The sequence below is a fragment of the Pipistrellus hanaki genome (assembly GCF_964339955.1).
Source record: "Pipistrellus hanaki genome assembly, chromosome: 1".
In the NCBI taxonomy this organism is placed as follows: domain Eukaryota; kingdom Metazoa; phylum Chordata; class Mammalia; order Chiroptera; family Vespertilionidae; genus Pipistrellus; species Pipistrellus hanaki.
In genome coordinates this window covers 51,689,591-51,705,835 of record NC_140503.1, presented here as the reverse complement: position 1 = coordinate 51,705,835, position 16,245 = coordinate 51,689,591, and the positions used below count along the sequence as shown (strand labels likewise).

At 38.5% G+C, this 16,245-nt stretch overlaps 1 protein-coding gene across 1 annotated transcript in view; it reads left to right on the top strand.

The window, feature by feature from the left end:
• UNC13C (unc-13 homolog C) overlaps positions 1–16,245 on the top strand; it is a 501,491-nt gene that overhangs the window by 226,913 nt on the left and 258,333 nt on the right. Inside the window, exons 8-9 of the mRNA XM_084880006.1 lie at positions 10,041–10,268; positions 12,260–12,401. Coding sequence (XP_084736132.1) covers positions 10,041–10,268; positions 12,260–12,401 — 370 coding nt within the window. The remainder of the gene's footprint in view (positions 1–10,040; positions 10,269–12,259; positions 12,402–16,245) is intronic.

Here is a 16,245-nt window from a genome sequence, read left to right as displayed (position 1 = left end):
AATTTTCATAAAAGCTTAGGTGGTTGAAGAATTGTTAGTGACCTGAATGATGTTAATATAACCCATAAGGAACTTGCTATTACAGTCATGAAAGCAACTTTAATCTATTATAGAAAAAAATGCAAAAAAAAAAAAAGTATATGTTGTCTGGGATGAGGATGTGTCAGTATGAAGCATAGGTAGAGGAGAGATTGTATATATACTATTTTCTTTATCTTTTCAAATTGGAAAGAAGACTTCAATATTGGAAAAATAATGCAAATATCATGGTACCTTAACCCAAGGGGCCCTTACTTCCTTTCACATTTCCAGGGAAAGAATCCAGAGTCCCACTGAATAAACATTCTGCCTAATTAGGTTGGAAACTATTTCTCCAAAAGTTAAAGAAAGCAGCATCTCCTGGCATTTGTTTGTTTGTTTTTGTTGTTCTCTGTGTTCCCCAAGGACATTGTATAAAGCTCATGTGTCCTAATTATTGCCCATTGCCAATTCATAACATTAGGATGTCTGGCTAGTGCACTCCTTGTCTGCAAACTAGATACTGATTCTCTTTCTTTGTATTTGTGTTGCCACATTTTGCAGTAGTGATGTCTTAAGATGGTTACCTGTATGGAGCAGCTTCTTGGGTGGGAGCCCTATTCTGGGCTTTCAGAGCTCAAAAAGGAGTAATTGATGTTGTCCCTCCACGCAAACCTATTTTCTATAACTTAATTCAGATGATTAGATGTGAACACATATCTTGGAAATTTTTGACATCTACTCTTCCAACAGCAATTATACAAAATATGCTTATGTAATGAATACTCAGGAGGCTTAGAACTAGGATTCTGTGTATTCACTGCTATACAGGGAGACCATAGCCTTCATCTCCCCTGAACTGGTAGCTGCTTAATAATATCGATTTATTAATGAGGAACGAAGAACTATAGTTAGAAATGTCATGTAATGGTTTAAATATCATTCTTTCATAGAACCATAGACTTTTAGAGGAGCCTTTAAGATCAGTGGATTGAGATCACACAATTTAGTATCTTGTCAAAAAAAGAATCAAGTGGATATCATAGTTAGAGTTAGAGCTCAGGTCTTGCACTCCAAGCCCAGTGTTCTCTCCTAATTTGTAAAGAAATATACAAACTGGGCTCTATATACAAAGGAGAGAAAAATGAAAGTTGTTGACTTTTATTTGTAGTGCTTTTCCAGTCTCGCATAGCGTTTCCCTGCCTGTACGACATCCTGTGCTGCCCAGATAGATCTTGGCTTCACAGAACTTCCCATCATGATGAGGCCTCAAGGCCTGTCCATGGACAACCCGCCAAGCTTGGTGCATACCCCTCTCACAGCATGCTATTGCATTGACTCTTCAACCACACTAAAGAGGAAATAATCTGACATGTTAATTTGGGTAAAAGTGGAATCAGTAGTTAAGTTATTTTAATACAATGACCAATTCCTTAACCCAAAAGAATAAACTAATAATGGAGTACTTTCAATTGCTGGGGCTTCTGTAGGGTGATGAAAGGGTAACTCTGCCTTATGTTATGTCATACAGGTATCAACATAAACATAAGAAAGATCTGGTTTCTCATTCTGCTACTACTGGAATTTTTCTTAAAACTTTTTTGAGCATCATGTTCCACATGTGTGGAAAGAGATGGAAATACCCATAAATGCCCTCCAGCTAAAGACTGCCAGGAACACACTTTAAAAGTTTAGTTTATTACACAGTGCTGAAGGGAGCATGCAGAGCAGGGTGCACTGTACCGTGTCCCAGTAAGAGGGTTTTAGATAGCAGAGGTTCACCTGGATTTTGTCTGGAAGTGAGAACAGCTCTATGAGTCTGCAGGTTCACAAACCTTACCAATAGGGAGGGGGCACTTGAGTGAAGCTAACAGCTCTACTTAGTAAAGAAACAGTGGCTGCTTAGTTAGAACAGGGATGTTTGGTATTTGGAATTTTGTGACCTTGTATTCTTTTTGTGTTTATGTTACTGGTAGAAGTGGAGGTCTGGGGTGCTACAAGGAAATGAATTTCCTGAGGCCCCACCCCGGAAGGATGGGGTTTTTGGGGAAAGCTTTATTGATGATATAACATTAAGGAGGTTCTCCTTCAAGGTCCCACCTTTGTCCATCTCCTCACCATGGAAGAAGTCTCATCTCAACTTCAGAAGGGCCAGAGTTAAGGCCACTGCCCAGAATCTCTGTTTCATATTATAGTCTAGTCCAGTCCAGTATCTGGTTAACTTGGCTTGTGTTCCCAGCTCCAGTCCAGCATCCCTAGTGTGAAGTCTATGTTGTCATAAGCTGTGTGGCTGCTTAAGGCCACATGACATGGGTGACGGCAGGTCACAGAGCAAGTAAGCAAGTGCGAGAGGGAACAAAAAGCAAGAGAAAGAGGGGGAGAGAGACGTTTTAACTTTGCATTTCTTGTAGTGTTTACCCCCTGACCAAGCCATTGTCGCCCAGGCTAGACTGACAGGCAAGCATCTTCCCCGCATCACTCCAACTTCACTGTGTATGCACTCATCCCTTCTGCTCCATCCCTCCCCACTCCAAACCCCGGCAGCCTGGGGATTTGTCGGACTGGTGGTATTCTGGGGAGTGTGATGCTGCAGGTTCCTGGTGAAGCTGCCCAGATGACCACCCTCCCCATTGCTCGCTTCCTATTATTAACCCTTTGCACTCCAAACCATTCTGGACATTGGCTACCAGCTACTCGACGCTACTTTGCCGCGGAAACGTGCGTTGAATTAACTCAATTCCCCGTAATCACTAATAAACTGCAATGACCCCCCTGAGAGGGGACATCCGAGTGATATGCTAGAATTCCGATGTCTCCTGAGAGGTGACAGCAGAGTGCAAAGGGTTAATATTAATAATCAGTTACGATGATAACACTTAGAAAAATATAAAGTGCCCTCATTTGTGTCATTTCGCAGTGTCATGGAATGACTGTGTGTGAGGTGGCTGTCCTGTGAGCTTGCTCATGTCCAGCAGGAGAACAGCATGGCCTCCCGCAGTGCCAGGCCAGCTTCCAATGACACTGAACTTGTGTCAGTCAAGTTCCTGGCTGTCAGAGTCTATGTAAAAAAAAAGATAGGGGGGAGGAAAGGAGGGAGAGAAATCGAATGCTTAAATTTCTCATTGTTTTATCATATTTTGCTTGTTTTTTGCAAAGAATATGAAGAAATTTAAGTAACTAAAAATAGCAAGATAAAAAAGGTCTTTTCTCCTTCCATTACACCTTGCTTTCTTCTTTTTCCCCCCATACAGAGTAAAAAATAATTTGGAAATTGTTCATTTTTAAACAATCCATTCCCCTAATTCAGATAGATAGTTTTTGACTCTAAAATTTTTAAAAAGAAAGTATGTAGATAATGCTTATGAGATGTAGTAGCTTTGACATACAATTCTGTGAGTGGATTCCTGATTTTGTCTTCTTTTAATATGCAAATGTTTCCAAACTTGTTCTGAATGTTTGTATTTACAATTAGTGGGACAATTGAATAAGGTGGAGGGGGAGGGGGAAAACCTGTTGCTTTTTGTTCTTTTTTTTGGACCCAAGTTCACTGACAGGGAAGTCCCTTCACAGAAGGTGGTGGTGAGGGGACCACTCTTGGGAGTGGGGGATGATGTCATGCCAGATCCGTGTTCCCCCAATTGCTTTTCTGCGAATTATCAGTCCTTCGTCGGTTTGCCAGAAATCCTGGGGAGTGTGTGGTTCGATTATATAAGAGAAAGGAGGTGGCTGACTTGAAGACTGGGGGAGTTGCAGGTTTGTCCTCGAAAAGAATAAAGACATGCTCAAAGAGGAGGGTTAAAGATTATCTTGGGTGCAAAGCAACTGAAGAGAAAGGGTAGGCAATACTAAGTACATGTCCACCTACATGATTTCATGGGAAATAAAACCAGAGAGGCACCGGGCGCAAGCCCACCTACGAGATTTTACTGGCAAGGAAATGGAAAACAACCAAGTTTTCATATAAAGGGTCCTAGAACCCTTTGGGTTCACCAGCCCCGCATGCAGGTAAGGACTTATGAATGTAAAATAATAATCGTTATATTTATTATTGCTATTATATGTATTATTATATGTATACGTAAATACCATGTATAATATAAATAACACTTAATATTATAATAAATATTTGTTATTATTATATGTTCTAGTTTCTTAAATTCTATTTTCTTTTATCCTCAAGCACTTCATTGGCTCCCAATGAGCAGAGTAACAGAGCATTTAGCATATGGTAGACATTGCATGAGGCCCTTGGGAGAGTTTTCAAGGAGCTGCTTCATGGGTCAAGTAAAGAACCATAAATTTTTTCCTGTGAAATTCCTTTATAAGTGCTTGTATCTTCACCCCTTTTGACATTCTGAAATCCCTATAGGTGTCTAATTATTAGTATTGAAACTATAGTCATTTTCTCATTTAATCCTTACAAAGACTCTGTTAAGGAGGATATTATTTTTTTCTCTCTCTTGTTTTTCAGATGAAGAGATGAAGTTTTACAAAGATAAAGTAACTAGCCCAATTTCAAATGGTTATTAAATGACAAACCAGGATTCACACCCAAGCCTGTTTCCTCTATACAAAAGCATCATGAGCCACTATGCTTTTTTTGTTTTACCTTATTCAAAATTGATTTTCTTAATAAATTTCTTCCATTCATATTTGGATTTATGCCTTTGTTTTACACTGATGAGTAAGTGCATGAGATAGATAGGCCAACCAAATTCTGCTTTCTAATGATGGGCATGGCACAAACAGCTTTTGTTTTCAGAAAATTCCAAATACAAAGCTAGGGGAGAGGCATAGTTTATATCTACATAAGGTGCTCCCACAGCACATTTATCATTTTACACTAGATTTATTCTTGTTATTGCAGGATTATGGGTTAGCACATTAAAGGAGATTTAGAGCTAAATGAGTTAGATATGGTAATCATTTTATTTTAGACCCCCCTAAGAAATATTTTGTCTTTGTATATTGAGTGTATCCTATTTTCCAAGCATTGTGCTAGAGACTTGGAAAGCACATTTTAGTTAATTGAGGTTGGTCTTTCAGGCTAGCATATAGGATATATTTATAATTCAGGTAGCTGTGACAGTGGTGATGGATAAATATTCAATAATTTCGTGAGGCAGTTGCTTGAAATCCACCATGTTGAGCATAGTTACACCATAAAAATCTGCTATTGCTACAAATCAAGTTTGTTGTTTCATTGTTGTTGTTTGTGTTTTCTGTATGTGTGTGTGTGGGGGGGGAGGAGTGGATGTGACCACTGAGTTTAGAAAACCTCTTCATCTGTTAAGGAAGATATAAGATCATTTGCTGAATTGGAGGGTAATGGGGTGAGATAGGTGAAGAGAGTTGAAGTGTTTGGATCAACTGTTGAGAAAAATAGTCAAGAGGAGACTGAGACCAAGGAGAATATTGCAGTTGGTAGGTATAGATAGATAATTATTTGGAAGATGCACTAAAATTGTAAATTGCCATATAAAGGTGGTGAAATGGTGAGTTTCACATGAGATTTGTATTTTGGGTAATAAATAAAAATTGGCTGTCTCATTAAATTATGTAGAAGAGAACCCTGTGGGATAAGTTTGCCTTTGTTTAAGGTTGAATGCTTTTGCAGTTTTACTCTGCATAATTGTATTGACTGATCTGTCAACTAATTGTTTTTAAAAATACCAATGATGCATTTCATTTTTATAATGTATTATACTTTACAAAGTGCTTTTATTATACATTGTATCTTTTTATTTGATTTCTTTTTATCTCTGGTTGACATATCACTATATTTCAACTAGGTTCTAGACACTTTGAAGGGAGACTCATACAAATGCAAAGTTTATCTTTGATAATTTTGAGGTAAACAGAATATTCAGGACAATTTTTACCTATTTAAGAAATGGTGTGTGTGTGTGTGTGTGTGTGTGTGTGTGTGTGTTAAGACAATATATCTGGGTTTACACAACAGGGCAATAAAAAGTACTTATAGATTAGTGACACAAATTAATTATGAATTGTCTTTGTATCTCTGAACTAAACAAATCACAGTTGAATTACTTTTTTCAGATCAAAAATATAAAAGTAGATCTTTTAAAAATTTATAAATATTGAGTCTCCCCCCAAATTGTATACATACATTTTGAGTAATTATAAAGGGAGTTTTTATTAAAATACATTTTATTTTCAAAATGGAGCTATCAGCTGTTAAAGTGTGTATACATATTTTGCGGGGACAACTTGTATGTTTCCTAGAAATAACAGATAAAAGGCTTAAACATAGGTCTCTGCTAACTTATTCTCTTAGCCTGACAACTTCACAAGTCGTGGGTCTGTTGTCTGTACAAGCTAGAGATTTTCTGCTCTAACATCAAGAGTATTTGTGAATGTGATGCATTCCGAATTGATTCTTTAAAAGAATTCAGGGAGTAATCATTAAGTACAGAGATTTGATTTCTTTAAATCAAACATCTCTTGACATTCCAGTCTTGAATGTAATAGTTTTTACTTGAATGAGCATTTATTATGTGGTGGTAGTCAGCTGGCTCTTCCTAAATTTAGAAAAAAAATCATCCAAAATATATTTAACTGCTGGGGACTTTCATACTCTTTCCTGGAGCCTTTTGGGAACTCATTATCATGAAGATAATAGTTGTTTGGAGTATTGGAGGGAGCCAGCATTTTTATGATACTTCTAGCTCTGAACATTTTTAGAATGGCCTTTGCAAACCAAACATGTGGGACACTTTTAATCTTGTAGGTAACTTTTCAAGCCATCACTGTTCTTTCTATTTAATAATGATTCCAGTACTTGTAAAACCTGCTCATTGAATAATTCTGTTATTGGTGGGGTGCTCTCTCTGTCCTCACCTGCCACTGGTGAAAGTAGAGCTCTTGGGATGGCACGGGGAAAATAATTTCCTGATCCTCCCTCCCCCCCCCACCCCCCCCCCCCAAGCGGAGGATGAAGTATACTGGAAAGCTTTATTGGTGTAAAATTAAAAGGGTTCCTCTCCAAGGTCCCATCCCCTATGTCTCACCGTGGAAAACAGTCAGTGACATCTTCAGCTCGGCAAGGATTAAAGCCACTGCCCAGAGCTTCTGCTCCATGTTCAAGCACAGTCCCGCCAGCATCTGGCTGGCTTCGCTCCTGTTCCCAGCTGCAGTCCATTGCATGTGGGATCCACGTGGCTGGGGAGTGCATGGGCAAGTGCGGGTTACGGAGCAAGTGAGAAGCAGAAGAGCAAGAGCAAACAAACAAGAGGAACACAATTCTCTGTCTGGGATCAAAGCTGGGAGCCTAACCAAAAACCCTTCAGGATTTTGTGTGCTTGTAGTGGCTCCACTCCCCTAGTCCGTTGTCCTTCTCCCAGGTTTCACTGACTGACACATACCTGTTATATGTCATCTTGGCTTCCCTACACATGTGCCCATCTTCCCCTTTGTTGGACCTTTAGCCGAGTGGTTTACAGGGAATAGATCTGTGGTTCCGTGGGGTGTGTAAAACTACAGCTTCCTGGTGAAGCTGCCCAGAGGACTATGTTTACAATGTCTGCCCTCTCCTTTGCTCTCTTCCTGTTATTAATATGAACTAGCTAGTTACAGTGGTAACAATTGCATCCAGTGGTTAGTCTGGCCTTAGTTAATTTTGCTGTGTAAGAATTATATACTGTGAAGTTATGCCAACGTAAGCAACATCCAAACATGTAAGAAATTTTATGAGTTTATTTGAGGCAAACTCATGACAACTGCCAGGAAGCAAAGCCTCCAGGGACTAAGAAAATGCTCCAGAAAATGATGCTTTTGCATCTTATTTTATGCATTAAAATCAAAAGAGGAGGAAAAAGTGGATGACATGAAATCTATTGGTGATAGATTAGGGAGGCAGGAGAAAGTAAAGTGAGGGTGCTGCAGCTGGTTTGGCTCAGTGGTAGAGCGTCGGTCGGTGGACTGAAAGATCCCAGGTTCGATTCTAGTCAAGGGCATGTAAATTGGTTGCGGGCACATCCCCGGTAGGGTGTGTGAAGGAGGCAGCTGGTCGATGTTTCTCTCTCATCGACGTTTCTAGCTCTTTATTTCTCTCCCTTCTTCTCTGTAAAAAATTAATAAAATATATTTTTTTAAAAAGAAAGAAAGAAAGTAAAGTGAGGGACAGGAGGAAACCTCTGGGATTGGATAAAAAGTAAAATGACAGACATATTTATTTTACTCAGGGGAGTACAGGACAGTTAGCAGTTAATAATTAACACAATAACAATGAGAATGAGGGGATTTGTGTTCTTTGCTCAGGTGCAGTGATTGTGCTTGGAGGGGAAATTATTTTGTTGGTACAAAGGCATGTTTATCAAAAACATGTTAACAAAAACAAAACATTTGTTTTCAGCAGTGGCAGTTCCTATAAATGGGCTTTTGCTCTCTCACTTTAAACTCACTGAAAAACTATGAGAGTTGAAATCATGGTTCACTAGTTACTTGTTCTGTAATACTGAGCAACCCAGAGCTAGACAAAGCACAGAGAATATCTGGCTGGTAATTGGAAAAGGTGAGGGATCCAAAAATGAACTATTTGAAATACTTCACTGCCAGAAGGATTTGTGTTAAAAACAAACAAACAAACAAACAAAAAAAGCCCAGGAATTTGAGATCAATCATAAAAAATAAAAAAAAGTCCTAGAAAAAAATAGAGTTTTTGTGTGGAAAGTGAGAATTCAGTCTGTTCAAAACCATGGCCTTATTATAGAACAACTGAACAACTGGAGGCCCAATGCATGAAATTCATGCATGTGGGGAGGAGGTTATACCTCAGCCAAGCTTGTACCCTCTCCAATCTGGAACATCCCTCTCACAATCCAGGACTGCTGGCTCCCTACTGCTCACCTGCCTTTGCCTGATTGCCCCTAACTGCTTCTGCCTGCCAGGCTAATCACCCCCTAACCACTCCCCTGCCAGCCTGATCAATGCCTAACTGCTCCCCAGTAGGCCCAATTGCCAGTAACTACCCTCCCCCTGCCGACCTGGTCACCCCTAACTGCCTTCACCTGCAAGTTTGGTTGCCCCCAACTGCCCTCCTCTGCTGGCCTGGTCACCCTTAACTACCCTCCCCTGAAGGCCTGGTTCCCCCCACCCCCAACTTCCCTTCCCTGCTGGCCTAGTCACCCCTAACTGCCCTACCCTATTGAACTGGTCACCCCCAACTACCATGCCCTGCAGGCCTGAGTCCCTGCCCCAACTGCCCTCCCCTGCATGCCTGCCCCCCCCCCCCCCCCCCCCCGCCAACTCTCCTCCTCTGCTGGCCATCTTGTGACCACATGGGAGTGACAGCCATCTTTGACGACATGGGAGTGGCCATCTTGTGTCTTGGAGTGATGGTAAATTTGCATATTACTCTTTTATTAGATAGAATAAGTCTATGGTCTCTCCAATACTTTAGAGGTTTTCTAGCCCAGTGGTTTTCAAATATTTTTTAAATAGCAGAATCATTTTCATTTCAAGAATGATGTTACTCTGTATTTCAAAATACAACCAATAGTGGTGGCTTTTATTTTATTAAAAAATTAATCATTTAGTTCTGATAAATTGCATCAACAAAAATATTAGACACTTTGGGTGGACACAAGTATTTGAGATATTGATTTTGAGTTATATTTGCCATATATATTTCCTATTTGATTTGGTTATCCATTTAAAAGATGTGTACAGTATATTTTACATTTGATTGTGTTCATTCTTTTGAGAGGCTTTCAATTTTGTTTTTGCAAACTCAAACCAAATATTTGCACAACCCCTGATTTATTCCAATAGTACAAGTGAGAAAACTAGGGCTCAATGAGGTACATTCACTTGCCAAAAACAGAAATTGCCTGAATCTCAGCATTGTGACTTGTACTCATATTTTCCAAAAAAGCTACTCTGACTCCTCAGAATAAAACCATTCATTCATCCTCATGTTCCTCCTCCTTTTCCTCCATTTCTTGGGCCATCTAAAAGTAACCAGACACACATTTAGCCCACTGTTGATTTTTCCATTATAGGAGCGGCAGAGAAGAGTTCTAAGCATGGTGCGGAAGACAAGACTCAGACTATTATTTCAGCTATGAAGGAAAGAATGAAGATCAGGGAAAAAAATAGGCCAGAGGTTTTTGAAGTAATTCAAGAAATGTTTCAGATTTCTAAAGAGGATTTTGTTCAGTACACAAAGGCAGCCAAACAGAGTGTATTGGATGGGACATCTAAGTGGTCAGCAAAAATAACCATTACAGGTAAAAACAAATCTTTAAAACTTTTTTGTCCAGCATTGAGTTTTTATGTCTTAGAAATCACTGCTTAAAATAATTGCAGATAAAATAATTATAATTTTCAATCTTGTCAATGTTGACAAGAAGTCTAATTGGTACTTCAAATTTCTAAAATATATAATGGATAACTGAAGTAATGTCTCATTCTATCTGTGCTTTGTTTAATCAAAAGCTATGTCTTGATCTAATCGAAAGCTCTTCCAGCAGAAGAAGGTTCTGTTTTACAATACACCCATCAATATCCTGCACTTTACAAAAGACTATTAGCTTGGTTGCTTCCTGCAAAAAAATAAATTGCAAGAGTACCCAATAATCTCCTCAGTCAGTTTTTCTTAATAAGAAAACAAATAACATTTTACTTATCCTGGATCAATAACTCTCATCAATTTGATCTTTGAGTCAAGAAAGTTTGAGTTTAGTGATGTCTAGTAATTTGAACTTCTGAGGTTGCTTGTAACATTAACAGTAAGTGTGTTATTTATTATGCTAAGATTTACCAAGCTCTTAACTTACTGATATAGTATTTACAAGATAGAATAAAGATGATTCTTTTATTGGGTTGAGTTGATCAGTACTGACAGCAAACTCATAAATAAATAAATAAATAAATAAATAAATAAATAAATAAATAAATTTAAATTATAGGCCTTTGAATTATTTTGGGGAAATTTTTGGATATTGTGTGTGCATGGTTATTTCTCTATAGATGTATGTAGCAACATATATATGTAACCAGACATACATTTATACCACTGTGTAAATATATATATACATATATACATATACATACATACATATATACATACACACACACACACACACACACACACACACACACACACATATATATATATATATATATATATATATATATATATATATATATATATATATATATATATATATATTGGAGACCTGGTGCATGAAATTCATTCATGGGTAGGGTCCCTAGGCCTGGCAGGTGATAAGGGCCAACCTGTGGGGCAACTGGTGGGGCAGTCAGGGGGGGGGCACTGCTGGAACCCACCTTAGCTGGTTGGCCCCGCCTGCTTGTCGGCCGGCTCCATCCCCACTGCCACCACTGGTTGCCAACTGCAGGGCTACCAACGGGGTGATTGGGGGTGGGGGGCCCCCCACTGGCACCTACCTACCTTGGCTGGCCTGGGGTCTGCGGACTGAGAGTAGCTCCTGCATTGAGTGTCTGCCCCCTGGTGGTTAGTGTGCATCATAGAGACCAGTCCTTCCACTGGTCCACCGTTGTCGATTTCCATATTAGGCTTTTATTATATAGGATATAAAAGCCTAAGCTACTGCTCAACTGGTCACTATGATACACACTGACCACGAGGGGACAGATGCTCAATGCAGGAGCTGCCCCCTGGTGGTCAGTGTGATCCCATAGTGAGAGCACCACTCAGCCAGAAGCCTGACTCACTGCTGTGAGTGCAGCTGCAGCCTATCCCGCCTCTGCACAGTGCTACCAGTGGCAGTGGTGGCAGGCCAAGCGGCGCCCAGATAAGCGGGAGCTGCGTGGCGCCAGGCCTGGCTCAGGCTCCTCCCCTGCTGCCTGCCACTTTGTGCACTACTACATCCCTCCGGGGATGTGGGACTGCTGGTTTCGGCCCGATCCCCGAAGGCCTGGCCCCTGAGGGGTTCCTGATAGCGAGGGGGCACAGGCCAGGTTGAGGGACCCCACCAATGCACGGATCTGTGCATGGATCTGATTAATACAATTCATATTCACTACAGGCAAAAGCATGTTAGTCCAAAGGAAGATTTTAATGTACAGTGTACCCTGGTATTTAAACATTTTTTAAAAGTCATGCTGCTCATGAGAATAAACGCAGTAGGGATGCATCTTCAAAATCAGGGACAAAGTGATAGAAAAGTTCCCTTCATTATTATTTGTTTCTGGGGAAACCTTTATATTAAAATGTTTATTTTTGTTATTTCAGTGGTTTCTGCACAAGGGTTGCAGGCAAAAGACAAGACTGGGTCCAGTGATCCATATGTTACGGTTCAAGTTGGAAAGAACAAAAGAAGAACTAAAACCATTTTTGGAAATTTGAATCCTGTATGGGATGAGAAGTTTTATTTGTGAGTATATAATGCAAAACTATTACAAATAATATAACTTCTGAGTATGCATTTGAGATAGGCATGCAAGATATACAAGCACTTATCTCATGTTGATAGTATTTATGCAAATTACAAAAAGAATAAAACTAATCTTATAAACTCGCTTAATGCTCTCAAGATAGTTATTATTTATTGTTCAGCTTTGGAAGCAAGTGATAAGAAGAGTATTTCAAATAAGAAAATGTAACAGCATTTTGGTGACTTTGCAGGGGGAAAAAAAAAAGATTACAACCTTATCTGTAACAGGTTGACCTAACTTCGCTAAGAATCACAGGCTTGACAATATTTGACATCTGAAGATTTGTGGCTAAAGACAATGAGAGACTTTGGATAACACCCGGCACATCACATATATACCAGCCTGTGCTGATGGAATGGTTGCTCATAACTTTTACAACCTCTCATTTTCCCAGGTCATTTATTTTTAAATCTCTTATGTCTTGTACCAAACAGCAAGAAATCATTTTTTCTCTCAAGGATTCTTTTATTTACTTATTTTTTCAAATCCTTCTTGAAGAGACATAAAATGAGTTCCAATAATCATTTGGTAGAAACGAAAATCCCTAACCATGAATATAAAGGCAGTCTTTTTTCCTTTTTCTTTTTTTTCTCTACTCTCTTTGCTAATAGTTTCAAAATGGATCTCATTAGCATGCTAAGCAAGCAATCCCAACACAAACAGCTTGTTTGGGAATGTGGGCAATAGTGTGTAAGAGACATAGAGTGTCTTGTGTATGGAGGCTGATAAGAAATGTGTTTGGAAAATCACTTGAGACCAAATAACAGAGGATACCATGGTCTGAGTCATACCATAACAGAAGATACCATGGTCTGAGTCATACCATAACAGGATACCATGGTCTGAGTCATACCATAACAGAGGATACCATAGACCGAGTTAAGGGGATTGGATTGTTTCTCCCTTAAAGACTAATGGCAGTAACTGTTCTATTTTTCAATTGAATTTATTGGGATCACTTTGGTTTCCTGTGTACAATTCCATAGTATATCCTCTGCATATTGTGTTTCCACCATCCCAAGTCAAGTCTCCTTTCACCACCATTTACCCATTGATCTCCCCTTTATTCTCTTGGACTCTGCTAACCCCACTTTCCCTCTGGTAATCACCATTTTGTTGTCAACGTCTAAAAGATTTTTTGGGGTTTTGTTTGTTTGTTTGTTTTGTTTTGTTGAATCCCTTTACCTTTTTCACCCATCCCTGCAACCCAGCTCCCTCTGACAGCTGTCAGTTTGTTCTCTGTCTACAAGTCTGTTTCTATTTTGTTTGTTAGTTTATTTTGTTCATTAGCTTACGCATATAAGTGAGATCATATGATACTTGTCTTTCTCTGACTGGCTTGTTTCATTTCATATAATATTTCTTTGCTTTCTAACAGAAGACAAGAAATCAATCACTAGACACGAATTCAAATTCCTAAGGCAGTCAAGAAAATGCATAAAAAAAGATACCAGCAGCGAAAGGGAGGGACAGGGACTGTGGCAAGCCTGGCAGCAGGTGACTGATAGAAAGGGGACAGCTTCTGTCACACTGCCGTCCTGCCGATGCAGTGCAGCTAGAGCTTTCTCAGGAGAAGATGGACATTTTAAAGTGTAAAAACAGCTTTATTAAGGTATAACAGACAAAGCATAAAATCCACATATTGAAAGGGTACAATTTTACATTTTGATATATGTATACACCTCCATGAAGTCATCACCACAGACAAGATAATGAGCATCCCCACCTCCTCAAAAAGCCTCTCAGGCCCTGAAGCCATCACTGAACTCCCCGAAGCCAAAGCAGCCACTGAGCTGCTTTCCCATGCTAGCGGGAATTTTTCATTTTCTAGAATTTCATACAAATAGGTAATGCAGTATGCACTCTTCTTCTGTGTGGTTCCACTCAGCAGTTACTTTGAGATCCATCCATGTTGTAGGGTTTAGGAACAGTTTTGTGTTGTTGTTTTTTTTTATTGCTAGGCATTGTTATATCAAAATATCAGAGTTTATGCATTCATCTTATGATGGATATTTGGTTTTTAGCTATTAAAAATGAAACAGTTAAAAAGACTTGTGCATACATATGTGTATGGACACTTGTTTACATAGAATAACTGGATATATAATAGGAATATGTTTAATTTTTAAAATACTTTCCCAAGTGGTTGCACCATTTTACATTTCCACTACTACTATATGAAAATTCTAGTTATAAAAATATGTCCAATACTTAATAAAACCAGTCTTAAATTTTATTCATTTTAATACATGTGTAGCGGTATCTTACATTATTCTAATGGCTAATGACTTTAAACATCTTTTTATGAGCTATCCTTCATCTCTTTTAGGTAAGTGTCTGTTCAAATATTGTACCAATTTTTGGTTTTGCATTTGTATAAATGTTATAGTTTCATGTTTTACATTTAGGTCTATGATGCATTTTGATGTAATTTATGAATATAGTGTAAGTTATAGGCTCAATCTCATCATTTTATATATGGATATTTTAAAAGTACTATCTTTTCTCTGCTAAATTGCTTTTGTACGTTCATTGAAATTCAGCTCTGTCTATATGTGTGGATCTATTTCTGAATTACCTATTGTCTTCCACCTTAGATGGGACACATTATTGATTAACTATGATATTAGCTGTAGGTTCATTGTAGATGCCATTTATCCATCTTCTATTCCCAATACGCCAAGAGTTGTTTTGTTCAGAAATGGATTTTGTATTTTACCTGAAGCTTTTACTACATCTATTGAAAAGATCATATGTTTCTGAGTGCCATTTTAAAACTTTACTCTGAAGATATTGCTCCAATGTCTTTATGTTTGAATTGTGTTTTTTGTTTTGTTTTTGATTTAAAAAAAAATCTGTGGTGCTCATTTTTGTTCCTCTGTACATGTCTTTATTTTTTCCTCTACTTGCTTTCTTAAAAATTAAATTTATTGGGGTGACATTACTTCATAAAATTATGTAAGTTTAAAGTGTATAATCCTACAAAATACCATCTGAATATTGTATTTTGTGCCCTCCTCCAAAGTCAAATCTTTTTTTTTTTAAAATATATTTTATTGATTTTTTACAGAGAGGAAGGAAGAGAGTTAGAAACATCGATGAGAGAGAGCCATCGATCAGCTGCCTCTTGCACACCCCCTACTGGGGATGTGCTCTCAACCAATGTACATGCCCTTGACCAGAATCGAACCCGGGACCTTTCAGTCCGCAGACCGACGCTCTACCACTGAACCAAACCGGCTTTGGCTAAAGTCAAATCTTTTCCATCACCATACATTTGACCTTCTTTGCCCTTTACCACCCTCAGTTTATGACTTTGTTTCCTTTATTCATTTGTACAACTTAATTATGGTGTGCCATGGTATAGTTTTCTTTATGTTTTTGTGTTTAAGCTTTGTTGAGCTACATAAAACTGTAGGTCTACTGTTTTCTTCAAATTTGAAAAACTTTTGGCCATTATTTTTTTTTAATATTCTTTCTGCCCCTACCTTTTGGAGATTCCATATGCATATATGTATTAGATCTCTTAAGGTTGCCCACAGCCCAAAGATGCTTTGGTTTTTCTTTCTCTCCATCTCCTTCTTTGTCTCTCTTTGTACTTCACTTTGGATTATTTTTATTGCTCTGTGTTTAAATTTAGCAACTTTTTATTTTGTAATATCTAATCTATTGATTCAAGCCACTGTATCTTTCACCTCATATATTTTATTTTCTATCTTAGATAATTCAAATTTTTGCATTTTCCATGTCTCCACAAAGCATTCTTCTTTTTATTAAGACTAT